This window comes from Ranitomeya imitator, chromosome 6 (genome assembly GCF_032444005.1).
Source record: "Ranitomeya imitator isolate aRanImi1 chromosome 6, aRanImi1.pri, whole genome shotgun sequence".
NCBI lineage: Eukaryota > Metazoa > Chordata > Amphibia > Anura > Dendrobatidae > Ranitomeya > Ranitomeya imitator.
The window spans coordinates 338,802,906-338,819,590 of NC_091287.1; the positions used below are offsets into that span (position 1 = coordinate 338,802,906).

At 45.9% G+C, this 16,685-nt stretch overlaps 1 protein-coding gene across 1 annotated transcript in view; it reads right to left on the bottom strand.

Moving 5' to 3' along the window:
* Positions 1–16,564, bottom strand: part of TDP2 (tyrosyl-DNA phosphodiesterase 2) — a 36,825-nt gene extending 20,261 nt beyond the window's left edge. Inside the window, exons 1-4 of the mRNA XM_069730883.1 lie at positions 16,366–16,564; positions 14,662–14,780; positions 11,077–11,253; positions 9,726–9,817 (exon numbers count right to left, since the gene is read on the bottom strand). Coding sequence (XP_069586984.1) covers positions 9,726–9,817; positions 11,077–11,253; positions 14,662–14,780; positions 16,366–16,515 — 538 coding nt within the window. The 5' untranslated portion in view covers positions 16,516–16,564. The remainder of the gene's footprint in view (positions 1–9,725; positions 9,818–11,076; positions 11,254–14,661; positions 14,781–16,365) is intronic.
* Between the last annotated feature and the right edge of the window lie 121 nt (positions 16,565–16,685).

Here is a 16,685-nt window from a genome sequence, read left to right on the forward strand (position 1 = left end):
AACGATCAGGCCCCTGCTGTGCTGTCGTTGGTCGCTGAATAAAGTCCAGAACTTTATTTCGTCGCTGGACTCCCTGGAGACATCGCTGGATCGGCGTGTGTGACACCGATCCAGCGATGTCTTCACTGGTAACCAGGGTAAACATCGGGTAACTAAGCGCAGGGCCGCGCTTAGTAACCCGATGTTTACCCTGGTTACCATCCTAAAAGTAAAAAAAAACAAACAGTACATACTTACCTACAGCCGTCTGTCCTCCAGCGCTGTGCTCTGCACTCCTCCTGTACTGGCTGTGAGCCGGAAAGCAGAGCGGTGACGTCACCGCTCTGCTTTCCGGCTCCCAGACAGTACAGGAGGAGAGCAGAGAAGCAGAGCGCAGCGCTGGAGGACAGACAGCGGTAGGTAAGTATGTACTGTTTGTTTTTTACTTTTAGCATGGTAACCAGGGTAAACATCGGGTTACTAAGCGCGGCCCTGCGCTTAGTTACCCGATGTTTACCCTGGTTACCGGCGTCGCTGGAGAGCGGTCTGTGTGACAGCTCTCCAGCGACCAAACAGCGACGCTGCAGCGATCCGGATCGTTGTCGGTATCGCTGCAGCGTCGCTAAATGTGAAGGGGCCTTTATTCTGGCCGAGAAGATGAATAAACAGATTTTGATCTTTTCTAATCTTTTCTGATGCATGAAGATAATAGAGTACCATTCTTCGAACATCCAAAGTATGGAAATGTTCCTCTTCCTCATTCTTTGGTTCTTGATAGAATGATGGAAGAATTATGTCCTGCGATTTGTGGAAATCGGAGACGACCTTTGGGAGAAAGGATGGGTCTAATCGTAGGATAAGCCTGTCCTGAAGAATCTTCATGTAGGGCTCGTTGATTGATAGGGCTTGTAGTTCACCCACTCTTCTGGCTGTTGTTATAGCTACCAGGAAGGTGGTTTTCCAAGCGAGTTTATCCATGGTTATGGAAGATAGGGGTTCAAATGGTGGCAGTGTAAGTCCTTTCAGGACTACAGGTCCTTCTCAAAAAATTAGCATATAGTGTTAAATTTCATTATTTACCATAATGTAATGATTACAATTAAACTTTCATATATTATAGATTCATTATCCACCAACTGAAATTTGTCAGGTCTTTTATTGTTTTAATACTGATGATTTTGGCATACAACTCCTGATAACCCAAAAAACCTGTCTCAATAAATTAGCATATTTCACCCATCCAATCAAATAAAAGTGTTTTTTAATAACAAACAAAAAAACCATCAAATAATAATGTTCAGTTATGCACTCAATACTTGGTCGGGAATCCTTTTGCAGAAATGACTGCTTCAATGCGGCGTGGCATGGAGGCAATCAGCCTGTGACACTGCTGAGATGTTATGGAGGCCCAGGATGCTTCAATAGCGGCCTTAAGCTCATCCAGAGTGTTGGGTCTTGCGTCTCTCAACTTTCTCTTCACAATATCCCACAGATTCTCTATGGGGTTCAGGTCAGGAGAGTTGGCAGGCCAATTGAGCACAGTAATACCATGGTCAGTAAACCATTTACCAGTGGTTTTGGCACTGTGAGCAGGTGCCAGGTCGTGCTGAAAAATGAAATCTTCATCTCCATAAAGCATTTCAGCCGATGGAAGCATGAAGTGCTCCAAAATCTCCTGATAGCTAGCTGCATTGACCCTGCCCTTGATGAAACACAGTGGACCAACACGAGCAGCTGACATGGCACCCCACACCATCACTGACTGTGGGTACTTGACACTGGACTTCAGGCATTTTGGCATTTCCTTCTCCCCAGTCTTCCTCCAGACTCTGGCACCTTGATTTCCGAATGACATGCAAAATTTGCTTTCATCAGAAAAAAGTACTTGGGACCACTTAGCAACAGTCCAGTGCTGCTTCTCTGTAGCCCAGGTCAGGCGCCTCTGCCGCTGTTTATGGTTCAAAAGTGGCTTTACCTGGGGAATGCGGCACCTGTAGCCCATTTCCTGCACACGCCTGTGCACGGTGGCTCTGGATGTTTCCACACCAGACTCAGTCCACTGCTTCCTCAGGTTCCCCAAGGTCTGGAATCGGTCCTTCTCCACAATCTTCCTCAGGGTCCGGTCTCCTCTTCTCGTTGTACAGCGTTTTCTGCCACATTGTTTCCTTCCAACAGACTTACCATTGAGGTGCCTTGATACAGCACTCTGGGAACAGCCTATTTGTTGAGAAATTTCTTTCTGGGTCTTACCCTCTTGCTTGAGGGTGTCAATGATGGCCTTCTTGACATCTGTCAGGTCGCTAGTCTTACCCATGATGGGGGTTTTGAGTAATGAACCAGGCAGGGAGTTTATAAAAGCCTCAGGTATCTTTTGCATGTGTTTAGAGTTAATTAGTTGATTCAGAAGATTAGGGTAATAGGTCGTTTAGAGAACCTTTTCTTGATATGCTAATTTATTGAGACAGGTTTTTTGGGTTATCAGGAGTTGTATGCCAAAATCATCAGTATTAAAACAATAAAAGACCTGACAAATTTCAGTTGGTGGATAATGAATCTATAATATGAAAGTTTAATTGTAATCATTACATTATGGTAAATAATGAAATTTAACACTATATGCTAATTTTTTGAGAAGGACCTGTATATTCAGGTCCCAGGACGGAACTATATTTATGGGTCTTGGAGATATGCGGGATGCCGCCGTCATGAATCTTCTTACCCATCTATGGTTGGCTAAAGACTGGTCAAAATAAGAGCTCAAGGCTGCCACTTGTACCTTGAGGGTGCTGGGTCTGAGACCCTTCTCCAGCCCATCTTGTAGAAAATCCAGGATCTTGGCTAGGTTTGGTTTATCTGGGTTAGGTTGCTCTGGAGCACACCACGTGATGAACGTCTTCCAGATCTTTTGGAAAATAGAATTAGTTACCGTTTTGCGACTTTTTTGTAATGTTTCAATTACCCTCTTTGATAGTCCTCTAGTTCTCAGAATTGAGAATTCAGAAGCCAGGCATTTAGGTGTAGCCTCTCGGGATCTGGATGCAGTATTGGCCCCTGGTAGAGAAGGTCTTTGACCGGTGGAAGTGCTATTGGCCCATCTATCTTTAGACTGATGAGGGCCCCAAACCAACCTCTTTTGGGCCAAAGTGGAGCCACTAGGATCACCTTGAGTTTTTCTGCCCTTATTTTCTGCAGGACTTTTGGTAGGATCGGCAATGGCGGGAACGCGTATGCTAGCGAGAATGTCCATGGCTGGACCAATGCGTCCACAGCTAACCCCGGATTCATCGGATCTAGCGAGAAGAACTGGTCTACCTTTGCGTTCTGACTGTTCGCGAACAAGTCCACTTCTGGCTGTCTCCATCTTTTGACTAGTATCTGAAAGACTTCTGGGTTTAGGCTCCATTCTCCTGGATGGACCTCTGTTCTTCTCAGGAAGTCGGCTTGTACGTTTATCTCCCCTTTTATGTGTAGGGCGGATATGGAGAGAACATGTTCTTCGGCCCACGAAAATATTCTTGCCGATATTCTTTTTAGATCTTCGTGTCTTGTACTTCCCTGGTGGCGAAGGTGGGCAACTGTTGTAATGTTGTCTGAGTATATTTTTAAGTGGGAATTTTGTACAAGAGTTACCGCCGCTTTGAGAACTTCTTCTACTGCTTTTAGTTCTTTGAAATTCGAGGATTGTTGTGCTATTTGGGCTGACCAGAATCCCTGGAATATGTGCTGGTCTACCGTAGCTCCCCAACCTTTTCCACTGGCATCTACTGTTATGGTCACTGCTGGGACCTGCAACCAGGGAACTCCTCTCATTAAGTTCTCTTTTTGTAGCCACCATGTTAATGAGGACTTTACATGCGGTGGTATCCGGATCTTTTTGTCTAGAGAACCTGGGGATCCGTCCCAGCTTGACAGAATATGAGTCTGAAGTATCCTGGTGTGGGCTTGAGCCCATGCCACCATCTGGATGCAAGATGTCATGGTACCTAGAACCGACATGGCCCATCTTAGAGATACTCTCTTCTTGTCCCGCAATGTTCTTATCCTTGATGTAAGCAGGGACCGTTTTTGTTCGGGCAAGAAAGATGTTTGTCTGTGGGAGTCTAATAAGACCCCTAAAAAGATCTTCGTTGTGGACGGAACCATATCCGATTTTTTGGGGTTTATCACCCAACCCAGGGATGACAGGATCTGGACTGTTGTTTGAAGATGTTCCTGTAGAATTGGAACCGTGGGAGCCACTACCAAGAGGTCGTCGAGGTATGGGATTATGCATATCCGTCGACTTCTGATGTACGCCATCACCTCGGACATGACCTTTGTAAAGATCCTTGGAGCTGATGATAGTCCGAATGGGAGGACATTGAACTGGAAGTGGTCTATAACTTCTCTGGTAACTGCAAACCTTAGAAATTTCCGATAGGTTGGATGGACTGGGACGTGATAATATGCGTCCTGTAAGTCGATGGTTGCCATGACGAAGTCTTGCCCTATTAAGGGTACTGTCGATCTGACGGACTCCATTCTGAATCTTCTGTAGGTTACATATTGATTCAGCGGTTTCAGATTGATTATCATCCGATGGGTTCCGTTTGGTTTCCTTATCAGAAATAGGCTGGAATAATGGCCCTTGTTTCTTTCGTCTTTTGGGACTGTGGAGATCACATTGTTGATTAAGAGATCTTCTATCCCAGTTATCAGGGTGGACTGTAGCTTCGGTGTTGATAACGTTGTTGTTTTCATTCTTTTTTGGGGATATGATGTAAACTCTATTTTCATCCCCTCTTTGACCAATCTTAAGGTCCACTGATCCACACCGATCTCTTGCCAGACTGGGAGGAAGTTCGAAATCCGACCCCCCACTATGACGGCGTCATTGCTTTCTCTGGTTTTGGGGTTGTGAAAGAAAAAGATTCCTGTCTTTCTCTCCTTTCGGATAGCTCCAGCGACCTGTTTTACCCTTTCCTCTGTATTGAGGAGTATGCTCCTGCTGAGCGCGGAAGGGTCTTTTCCTAGGGTTTCTAGGTTCTGGTAAGGTCTTTTTCTTGTCTGAAGCCTTTTCCAAAAGGTCATCCAAGGCTGGTCCAAACATATACTTTCCTTTAAAAGGAATAGAACACAGCCTCATCTTGGAAGTCATATCCCCAGACCAGGATCTTAGCCAGAGTGCACGCCTTACCGAGTTTGACAGTGCGGATGATCTCGCCGTCACTCTCACGGATTCTGCAGAGGCATCTGCTAAAAAGCCTGTTGCTTTCTGGAAGATAGGCAAGGAGGCCAGAATATCTTCTCTCGGAGTACCTGAGGACAAGTGCTCCTCTAGCTGCCCCAGCCAGCGATGCATCGATCTAGCCACACAAGTGGATACTGAATTGATGTTCAGTAAAGATGCTGACGTTTCCCACGACTTCCTTAGTAGTCCGTCCATCTTACGTTCCAGAGGGTCTCTCAGTTGGGAGGCATCCTCGAATGGTAGCGTGGTCTTTTTGGCTACTCTGGCAATCTGGACGTCCACTTTTGGGACTTCTGACCAGCATGACGCTGTCTCGGCATCCACAGGAAATCTGTCTTTAATTTCCACTGGAGTAGTCAGCTTCTTTTCTGGGGATTCCCACTCGTCCAGAACTAAATCTCGGATGTTTTGGTGAATAGGAAACACCTGACGCTTCCTAGAACGAAGTCCTCCAAACATCTCTTCTTGCACTGACTGGGCCGTCTTCTCTTCCTCAACCTCCATAGTTTTCCTTACAGCCGTAAGGAGTTCTTCTATATCAGATGAAGAGAAGTAGTATCTCTCTTGCTGGACAGTTTCAGAGTCCAGGGATAATTCACCCTCCTCTGGGGGTTCGTCCGACGTCTCTCCCTGAGAGTCCTCCTGCTCTTCCTCCTGTGGATTAAGTTTCCTTTTCTTAGCCTCAGGAGGGGCACTAGGAGATGGTGTAGGCTGGGAAAGAGTGGCCAGAGATGTTTTAATCTCCTGCTGGATTAAGGTTTTAATCTCCTCTATCAGGGATGGCCGTTCCTCGCTGATAATTTTGTCTGTGCATTCTTTGCACAATGATTTCTTGTATGAAGAGGACAGCTTCTTCATACAAACTGCGCATTTGCGGGTAGTTTTTGTTTTGCTTCCTGATGTGGGTTCCTTGTCCCCCTAAAAAGAAAGGGGAGAGGAATCATAAGACTACAACCCACATCAGGGAATGGACACCCAGGGCCAGACTACTCACTGGGGCCGGGATGGTGCTGTGTTCTGCAGGTGCAGAGCGCGAGGAAGCAGACATCTCTATAGTCTTCACCACACAGTGGTCCTACCTGCGATGTCTTCCTGTCCAGGGCCTGAATATATAGGCGACCGGACGCAGCACCTGTCCTCCTGGATGAGGACCTCCTCCTCCGGTGTCCGGAAGTACGTGGGGGGAGAACGCCGACGTCTTCCATGCTATCTCCTAGCGTTCCTGGCTGGAACGCACGAGGAACTTCCTGATTCAGAGAAGCCGGCCGGCGTCTGACGTCATATCCGGCCGCCGGCTTCAGACCGGAAGTACCCACACACGCGCGCGCGGTGCGGAGGAGGAGAAGGGCTGGAGAGCTCCGAGAGGCCTCCAGCCGAAGAACGCCCCAGACCTTACCCGCAGGCGCGGAATGGCGGCGGTGAAGAGTCCCGAGTCGGAGGAGACGGGAGCAGCGACAGGGAATGGACGTAAGTCTGATCCCAGCTGCCCGGCCAGATTATCTGTATTCCCCCCGGTGACCGCTGCCGGCACAGTGCACCTGGGATGACCTCTTCATCCCTAGTAGGGACAGGAAAGAACACTGGGGGGAGGATGAGGGAGGGGTTATTTAACCTCTTGTCATTTCCTGTCCCTATTAGGAAAGGGGTAACATCCTCCAGGTGTGCTGTCGTGGGGGGTTACTAGAGAAAAAAATTATAATTTTTTTTTCTTTTTATAATCCTCTGCTGATGATGCAGGGATTACGGAGAACGGGGGTGGGTAAATTGGATGCTGGCGGATATAAATAAAGTGTTTTTTGTAACTGACAGGGCAGCACTTGAACTGTAGTCTCTCTCTCTTCTCTCCTAGAACAACTACAAGGAGAGAAGAGAGAGGTACAGCCCAAGTGCTGCCATGTTTATCAAACATTTGGGGTTTTGATCACTGTAATTGGACATATTACAGTAATCAAAACCCAGCAGCCAATGAGAAAATTCTCATAGGTTGCTGGGTCTCTGCTGGCAGATCATGGCAGGCGCACTGCGCATGCGCCCGCCATTTTCTTCCAGCAGAGAAGAAGAAGGGGGGCCAGGAGCCGTGGGCTGAAGACCGGGGACCATGGGCTGAGGACCGGGGACCATGGGCTGGGGACCGGGGCACATCAGCAGGAGGTATGGTGGGGGACTCGGGGGCTCTATTTCTCTCCCTTCTGATGTGCGATCACATCAGAGGGGAGAGAAATGCAAAGCATTTTTTTTTTTTTTTATTTTACAAACTATTTGCAGCGATCGCAACCCCGGGGGTCTGTAAAAACCCCCGGGATTGCGATCGCTCCAGGGGGTCGGTAAAAACCGACCCCAATACACCGAGGGACGTAAGGCTTTGGCGGGCGCATCTGCACATGCGCCCGCCATTTTGGAGCCCGGACATGAAGGAGGAGGGTCGGGGACCGGGGGGGGCACCTTCTCTGGTACATAAGGTGCCGTGGGGGGCTCGGGGGACCCCATTTCTCTCCCCTCTAATGTCCGATCACATTAGAGGGGAGAGAAACACAATACTAATGCGTTTTTTTTTTTTTGCGATCGCCGGTAAACGGTTAATTACCGGCGATTGCAAAAGCGGGGTGGGTAAAAAAAACCCGAATCATGTTCTCTGGGGTCTCGGCTACCCCCGGCAGCCGAGACCCCGGAGAAAATCGGCCTCTGGGGGGCGCTATGTACTTTTTCCACAGCGCCGTTAATTAACGGCGCTGTGGCTTAAGTACCCTTAGCGGCCGCCGTTAAAAGACGTATCGGCGGTCGCTAAGGGGTTAAACCATGAAGTTACCAGCAATGTCAACAGTTTAACCATTTAAATGCCGCACAAAATACAGACTGCAACACAAAGTGTTTGACAGAGGAAGAAGGCTTCCCCTGTCAGCCTGCCGTCCACTGTGAACAAAGGGCACTGATGGGTTAAGACGGTAGCTGGGGAACTAAAAATTGCTTCCAGTCAAGTCTGAAAGGCTATAATGCTGTGGAATGCTATGTATTCCACAACATTATCCAAGCCATCAAGCAATGGTTTTATGAAAAAAATTTTTTAGTACCTAATAAATATGTACACTAAAATGGTATCCATTAAAACGTATCATACTGTAACAAACAAGGGCTCAGGTAGCCATCCGAGAGAAAAAATTGTTATGGCCCTGAGGATGCAACAACATAAATTCTATTTTCATGAAACAAGCTTTAATAGTGCAAAAGTACAATAAATAAATAAAAGCATTAAGGTGTTTCATCATCACTGGAGTCATACTAACCCGTAGAACAAATATTAATCTTTCTACATGGTAAACTAGGTAAGTGAAGGCAGACAATTTTTATTTTTGCATGGATAGAAAACTATGCTGATCTGGATTTAATTGGTGGGATGATTTTTTAAGGTGGAGAGAAAAAAAAAAAAAAAAAAGTTTCTCCACCTTCTCCATTAAGTCAATCCATGAACATCAGACTGCACTGAGATGTCATCGGCGTGCGGACTAACGTTTTCTGCAGAGCCATAGACTTGCAATGCCAATTCTGATTGGACACTTGGATCAAAATTGGACATGTCCCAGAAAAAACGCCCTCAGACCAAGAAAAAATAAAACTCAGACATGAGCACAGCCCCATAGAATAACATGGGGACGAGTCCTATCCATGAAAACCACAGATAGCACTCGTCCGGTAAAGTCGGTTGTGTGTATGAGCCCTAAGAAGAAGAAGAAGAAGAAGAAAAAAAAAAAAAAGCTGTTTTTTTACTCCCTTTAAAAAAAAGCAAACAAAGTAATAATAGAGGCTCATCAATAACAGATATTTGCCCCAACATGATGAGAATAATAATAAGACAACATGTGCTGCAAAAAAATAAGAACTCATACAGCTTTCTTGACTGTTAATCAAATGGACCTGGTTATTAAGGGGTTAATCTGTTGGGCAGTTCTGTTTTTGACTTGGGGCTGCCTAAAGTTATACCATAGGGTGAGTAAGGTTTCTGACCTACTACATAGACTGGGCACTGCATCTAGGACAGTAAGGAGTATGGGGAGCATGGCTTAGCTCTGGAGACAATGGAGAATATTTCTTTACATATTCCTCCATTTCTTGGTTTAAGATGTAATTTGGGATAAAACAATAACAATGAAAATTAGAAAATTGATGGAGGAATTGCTGGGATATTTAATGTTTGGGCAGTTTGTGTCTTGTGTCCCTTTAATAAGGACCTTATTGTTCGGTTTGAGGCCTAGATAAGGCAGAAGCCAAACATTATACATACAGTTACTCCCTGATTTCAGCTATAACAATGTATGAGATTTAGATACCATGAAAATTACACTCCCTATTGCACTGTGCATGTCATACAGGACTGGTGTATTTACAATATGATGCCGCACCGAAAGAAGGAATTTGAAAAAAAAAAACAAAAAAAAAAAAACCACCTCTTCTACAGACACCAGATAAATGAAGCTAAAAACTAAAATACAGCCATGTACAAATTGTTAGAATAGCTACATACCTACAATGATTTTGTAGCTGACAGCTCTTTTCTTCAGATATTCGTAATATGGTGGAATAACCTCTTGCAAGAACACGATGTCAGGACTGTACCTGCAATAGCACAGATAGTAACAACAAGTTACCGATAAACTAACCCCCATTATGTGTCATCAGAAAACGATCAATTTAAACAAAAAAGATTTCATATCACTATAATAAAGAATAAAAAAGGACATCTTTGATTTTCACTGGCCACTAGGCCTTATATTAGACTCCTACTCCCTGGTCTTTTCAGCAATGATAGACATTAGCAGCTGTACACTGGCTTGTCAGAGAGGAGAGGCTGGGGAATAGCAGGGAGACAGGTAGATTAGTCGGGCAGCAGAGGATAGGATGGATTGCAGTGGTGCCAGAGTGCTAGAGGGGAGGCCAGAGAGTAGGAGGTTGCAGTAATCGAGGCAGGAGGTGATAAGGGCATGCACAAGCGTTTGTGGCTTGAAAGAGAGGGCAGAGTCGAGGATCACCCCGAGGCACCGAGAATGCGGGACTGGGGAAAGTGAGCAGCCATTGACATTGATGGATAGGTCTGGTGGAGGGGTAGAGTGAGATGGGGGAAAGATGATGAATTCTGTTTTGTCCAAGCTCAGTTTTAGAAAGCGAGTAGAAAAGATGAAATAGACAGATATTGTGGGATTTTAGTCAGTAAGGAGGTGATGTCAGGTCTGGATAGGTAGATCTGTGTGTCATCGGAGTAGAGATGATACTGCATACCGTGGGATTCTATGAGCTGTCCCAGGCCAAAGGTGTAGATGGAGAAGAGCAGGGGTCCTAGAACTGAGCCTTAGGGAGCACCGACAGACAGGGAGGAGGTGGTGTGAGACGGAGACACTGAAATCTCCCAATTTAATCAATAGGTCACTTCGAATGACAGTCCCTATATAGGGACCCTCCAAATAAATCATATACATTGTCAGGTCTAGTGCAAAAACTAGGGAGGTAGAGGACACAATGATCCTCGCTTTCAGGTTTATTTTTATTTTCCTGCATGTTGAGTCCACTGCAATAAAATGTCACCCTAACATTGCATCCTTAAAATATTCAGGCTGGAGGAGTACCAATAGGCCGGATTCATACATCTGACATTCACGGTCCAAGTAGGAGTCATGATGTCCGGACTGGCCTCATGTCTCCTGATCAAACGTAACAGCCTCATAGGACATCTGTACACCAACCTTAGTGAAGGGAAATTTGCCTACATCATGCTTGGAAAAAAAATCTACTACGTAAGGTCTCATTCTGCCACTCACAGTATTTATCCAAACTCTAAATTAGGGATGATCAGAAGAAAAATACAGACATAATAGACTTACAAGGCCAAATAAGAACACACCCCTCGCGCTCTCTCTTGAAGGTTGGACTGGTCAATTCCATCAATGTTCCAGGTAAGGAGAGTAATGTGGCTCTCGTCTTCTTGGCTCAGAGTTTTGGGACCTTCTACGACAGGTGCCTGCTTTATGATAACTGGTGCGTCTTCTGTCAAGTCAATGCTAGATAAGAAATTCACAACCATCACTATTAATGGTGCTCTGAGCATCTACTCTAACAAGAGAAGCGCTGGACGTAAAAGAAGAATAAGGTCTCATTCAGAATTGCATTATGTAGGAGAAAAAAAAAAAAGAGGACTTTTTCATTAGTGTACTGGATCCGATTGTCATCCATTTTTGGTCCGTGTGTTTGTTTTATTTCACTGCGCAAAGGTGTAAAGTGCCAAAGAATTCAATATTAATCACTGACCAAAACCACTATATAAATATTAAGCTTAACAAAACTTAAACTTTTAATATACTATATGGTAAAAAGCAAAAACAAACACACATACGGCCGTAAAAGCAATATCCATTGTTTGGCTGAAAGTATAAGGGTGCACATTATCCCTAATTGCAAACTGTCCGTACCCTACCTTGCCGCGGAGGGTGGCACCCTATATCCTGCGCAGTGGTGCCCCCACTCAAGGTAGGCTCTCCCTAATACGCCCTATTGGGCCCTATCGTGAATGAGAGGAAAGAGAGTCAAACAACAGACCATACAATTCAGACAGATCCAAAAAGTAGAATTGTCAACAGTAAGAAGATATCCCAACAATAAATCAGAATCGTGTGCTCAAATATACTGCACACTTCCCAGATTAGGCTACTTTCACACTGGCGGTTTTTGCAATACGTCGCTATGCGTCGTTTAGGGGAAAAAACGCATCCTGCAAAGTTGTTTGCCGGATGCGTTTTTGCCCCATAGATTAACATTAGCGACGCATTGACACACGTTGCAACCGTCGTGCGATGGTTGCGCCGTGTTGTGGCGGACCGCCGGGAGCAAAAAACGTTACATGTAACGTTTTTTGCTGCCGACGGACCGCTTTTTCAGACCGTGCATGCGCGGCCGGAACTCCGCCCCCACCTTACAATGGGGCAGCGGATGCGCAGGAAAAATGCATCCGCTGCCTCCGTTTTACTGCTAGCGTCGGAACCTCGGCCCGACGCACTGTGACAGGCCGAGTCCGACGCTAGTGTGAAAGTAGCCTTACGTGTTAAAAATGTACATATTCCCATAAAGAAGATATAAAGATATTGTGCACCCTTGTACTTTCAGCCAAACAATGGATATTGCTTTTATGGCCGCATGTGCATTTGTTGTTTTTGCTTTTTATCATATAATAGATTATAAGTTTTATTAAGCTTATTGTTAGAGTGATTTTGGTCAGTGATTAGCGTGCGTTTGTTTTTACCATCACTGCGGCATCTGGTTTTCTCATAGGCAAAAATAGAAATAAGATACATTGCCAAACTTCTAACTGCTACACAGGGGTAAAAAATAAATAAAAAAAGCACTCTGATGACATCCATTTTTCCCTGAAATCCATTGGTTTAATAGGTGTATAAATGTACAAATACCGTATATACTCGAGTATAAGCTGAGATTTTCAGCCCAAATTTTTGGGCTGAAAGTGCCCTTCTCGGCTTATACTCGAGTCACGGTGGGTGGCAGAATCGGCGGGTGAGGGGGGAGAGGGCGCTGAGGCATGCTCACCTAGTCCCGGAGATCCTGGCGCTGTCCCTGCCGTCCCACGGTCTTCGGGTGCTGCAGCTCTTCCCCTCTTCAGCGGTCACGTGGGACCGCTCATTAGAAAAATGAATATGGACTCCACTCCCATAGGGGTGGAGCCGCATATTCATTTCTCTAATCAGCGGTAACGGTGACCGCTGATAGAGGAAGACACCGAAGACAGTGTGACAGGCAGGGGCAGCGTCTGGAGCGCCGGGACTAGGTGAGTATCTCATATTTACCTGTCCGTGTTCCACACGCCGGGCGTCGCTCCATCTTCCCGGCGTCTCTCCGCACGACTGTTCAGGTCAGAGGGCGCGATGACGCATATAGTGTGCGCGCCGCCCTCTGCCTGATCAGTCAGCGCGGAGAGACGCCGGGAGCTGCAAGCAAGAGAGGCGAGTATGGCTTTTTTTTTTTTTATTGCAGCAGCAATGGCACAGATTTCTATGGTACATCAATGGGGCAATAATAAAAGGTGCAGAGCACTATATGGCACAGCTATGGGGCAATAATGAACGGTGCAGAGCACTATATGGCACAGCTATGGGGCAATAATGAACGGTGCAGAGCACTATATGGCACAGCTATAGGGCAATAATGAACGGTGCAGAGCACTATATGGCACAGCTATGGAGCAATAATGAACGGTGCAGAGCACTATATGGCACAGCTATAGGGCAATAATGAACGGTGCAGAGCACTATATGGCACAGCTATGGGGCAATAATGAACGGTGCAGAGCACTATATGGCACAGCTATAGGGCAATAATGAACGGTGCAGAGCACTATATGGCACAGCTATGGGGCAATAATGAACGGTGCAGAGCACTATATGGCACAGCTATGGGGCAATAATGAACGGGGCAGAGCACTATATGGCACAGCTATAGGGCAATAATGAACGGTGCAGAGCACTATATGGCACAGCTATGGGGCAATAATGAACGGTGCAGAGCACTATATGGCACAGCTATGGGGCAATAATGAACGGTGCAGAGCACTATATGGCACAGCTATGGGGCAATAATGAACGGTGCAGAGCACTATATGGCACAGCTATAGGGCAATAATGAACGGTGCAGAGCACTATATGGCACAGCTATGGGGCAATAATGAACGGGGCAGAGCACTATATGGCACAGCTATGGGGCAATAATGAACGGTGCAGAGCACTATATGGCACAGCTATGGGGCAATAATGAACGGGGCAGAGCATTGTATATGGGGCACAGCTTTATATGGAGCATCTATGGGGCAATAATGAACTGTATGGAGCATTATATGGGGCTCCTGATTCAATATGGATATTCAAAAACACTTAACCTACTGATGTCTCAATTAATTTTACTTTTATTGGTATCTATTTTTATTTTTGACATTAACCGGTAGCTGCTCCATTTTCCACCCTAGGCTTATACTCGAGTCAATAAGTTTTCCCAGTTTTTTGTGGCAAAATTAGGGGGGGGTCGGCTTATACTTGGGTCGGCTTATACTCGAGTATATACGGGGTAAGTACAATTTGTAGATTAAGTGGTCTGCAAAAAACCAGACGTGAACATCCCCCTAAAATATAATCGCTATGTGTTGTTGCTGTAAAAAACATGGATAGAACACATATGTGAAGCACAGACATCTGAATGAGGCCAAGCTACAAAATGTAAATTAATGGCCAGTTCTTAGTTGTGCTCAGCAATCATGGACACATATCAAAGAGAAATCAAGAGCCAAGTGCCCTTAGAAGCCTTGTAGATGGCGGGTTCTTCAGCCACTTAAGAACTTTGGTAGCATACGGTGTCCAATCAGCTTCACACCTTCATGTACAATACATCAACAAACTCTCCTTTAATCTCACCACGTGTCTGACGATGTTACAGGCATGGTTTCGGATGTAGGTGGACTTGTCAAATTAGTTGAAGCTTCTTCCTTTGGAGGACTCTCGACTCCCGGTTCAAAGTAAGAGTTAATCGCTCTCTGAAAATTAAATAAAAAAAAATTATAAATATTTATAATTAAAAAACACATTCTAAAACATCTACATAAAGACAGATATATTTTACATCTTTCTTGTGAGGCATAATCTACACACAGATCTGTTAATAAGGTTTTAATGTTGACAGCCAGTGCAGCTTTGGAAAAACTTATAGGGAATCTGCCAGTAGGTTGTTGCCATTTAATCTGAGAGCAGCATAATGCAAGGGCAGAGACCCTGATTCCAGGGATGTGTCACTTGCTCAGCAACGTGGTGTTGCTCCAATACAGTTAGTGTTTTATCAGCAGGAGATTATCACTCCAGGACTAGGTGCAGTGTGCCAGATAGTCCAGCCAATCTGTGCATAACCCCGCCCACAACACTGATTGGCAGCTTCCTGTGTACACAGCAAACTGCCAATCAGGAAAGTGGGTGGGGTAAGTCACAGCTCAGCATTCTGACCACTGCTAGATCTGCAGAAAACAGGTATTCTAGGGGGAAAAAACAAGCAGCCCAGTGAGTGACACATTGCTGGAATCAGGGTCTCTGCTCAGATTCCCTTTAAGTTGTAGTTTCCACTGAAAACAATGAGGGAAGTTCATCAATGTTTCTTTTGCAAAATACGGGCCTAAAATGCTTTGAGAAGTCGCACAATTTTTTTAGGCTTTTCTTTTTTTTTTTCTTTTTTAAAGCAGCTTGGCCAAAATGATTAGAGCTGGACAGGATGTGGCCATAACCACAGATCAAACTCAGCAAAAGCGCCAGACATTAGTAAGCCATAATGCTGCTTCAGTCCTGGCGCTGCACGACACTGAGACAATGCGCCAGATTCATTATGGGGTGTGGGCCTTTAATGAATTCTGAGCATCGCACTCCACAAACCCTTCATCTATACTGCGGCCTTAATGAATCGCCCCCAATACGTTTTCCCTACTAAAGGGGTATGACTGACCCACCGCACATCTACCCTCGCTCAGCCGGAACACGACCTATTCACGGAGGCCGCGCAGCAGAAAATAGATCCACATCGGCCAATGTCCGATCCCGCGCTCTCCAACAATTTATGAACATTTTCATATACTGTACATTAAATATCCCTCACAAAATGTAAACGTGTAAGGTTATAAGAGTCAAAACAATAAAAAACACTTTGCATTGTGGGGTCCGAACGATCAGAATATCATGTGATTTACCCCACATGGTCAATTCACTATTTTAAAAAATTGATGACAGAGGCCTTAATTGGGAATTGTGGGACCGCTGGTTGTTGGTCACTTAACAGCTCCAAATAAATGCTGGAAGGGGAGGACTTTGGGCACTTTCTAATCCCTTGATATTTAACAATGTTATTCACTGGGGGCTTCTATCATTTCTAAACACCCAGCGGGCATATCTGCAGACTCTGGGTTGTACTGCACCACGGCATAGGTTTGCGAAACTAAAATTCGCTTTCATTCCACCCTATGCGTGTCCACGGTCCGTAATGACGGCGCTTTGGACGGCTGCTGGCATCTCACACAGCGGTATATGCCTGTACATAGGTCACCATACAGGACCCCTCCTTCCCGCCAGGTACTACAGCCGTACTTCCAGCTCCCAGTCATTCTCCGCCAGGTAACACTGCGCCACAGCCCGGTCACAGCCCACAACGCTGGAGAACTCCGCACATCTCCGCTCCCTGTCCGTTATGAGGGCCGCATCCCCCGCGGAGGAGCACACAGCACCGGGCAGCTCCATGCCACAGTCCGGAGCCAGCAGCCTCCCTATAGTCACTACAGCTGCGCGCCTCGGCACCATCCAATCAGAGTACGAGCTGCCCTGAGCCGCTATCCCATTGGTTGGGAAATGAGGTACACGTACCCTATTACAGCCAATCCGTAAAGTTTCAATCACGTGCTGCGTTCCAC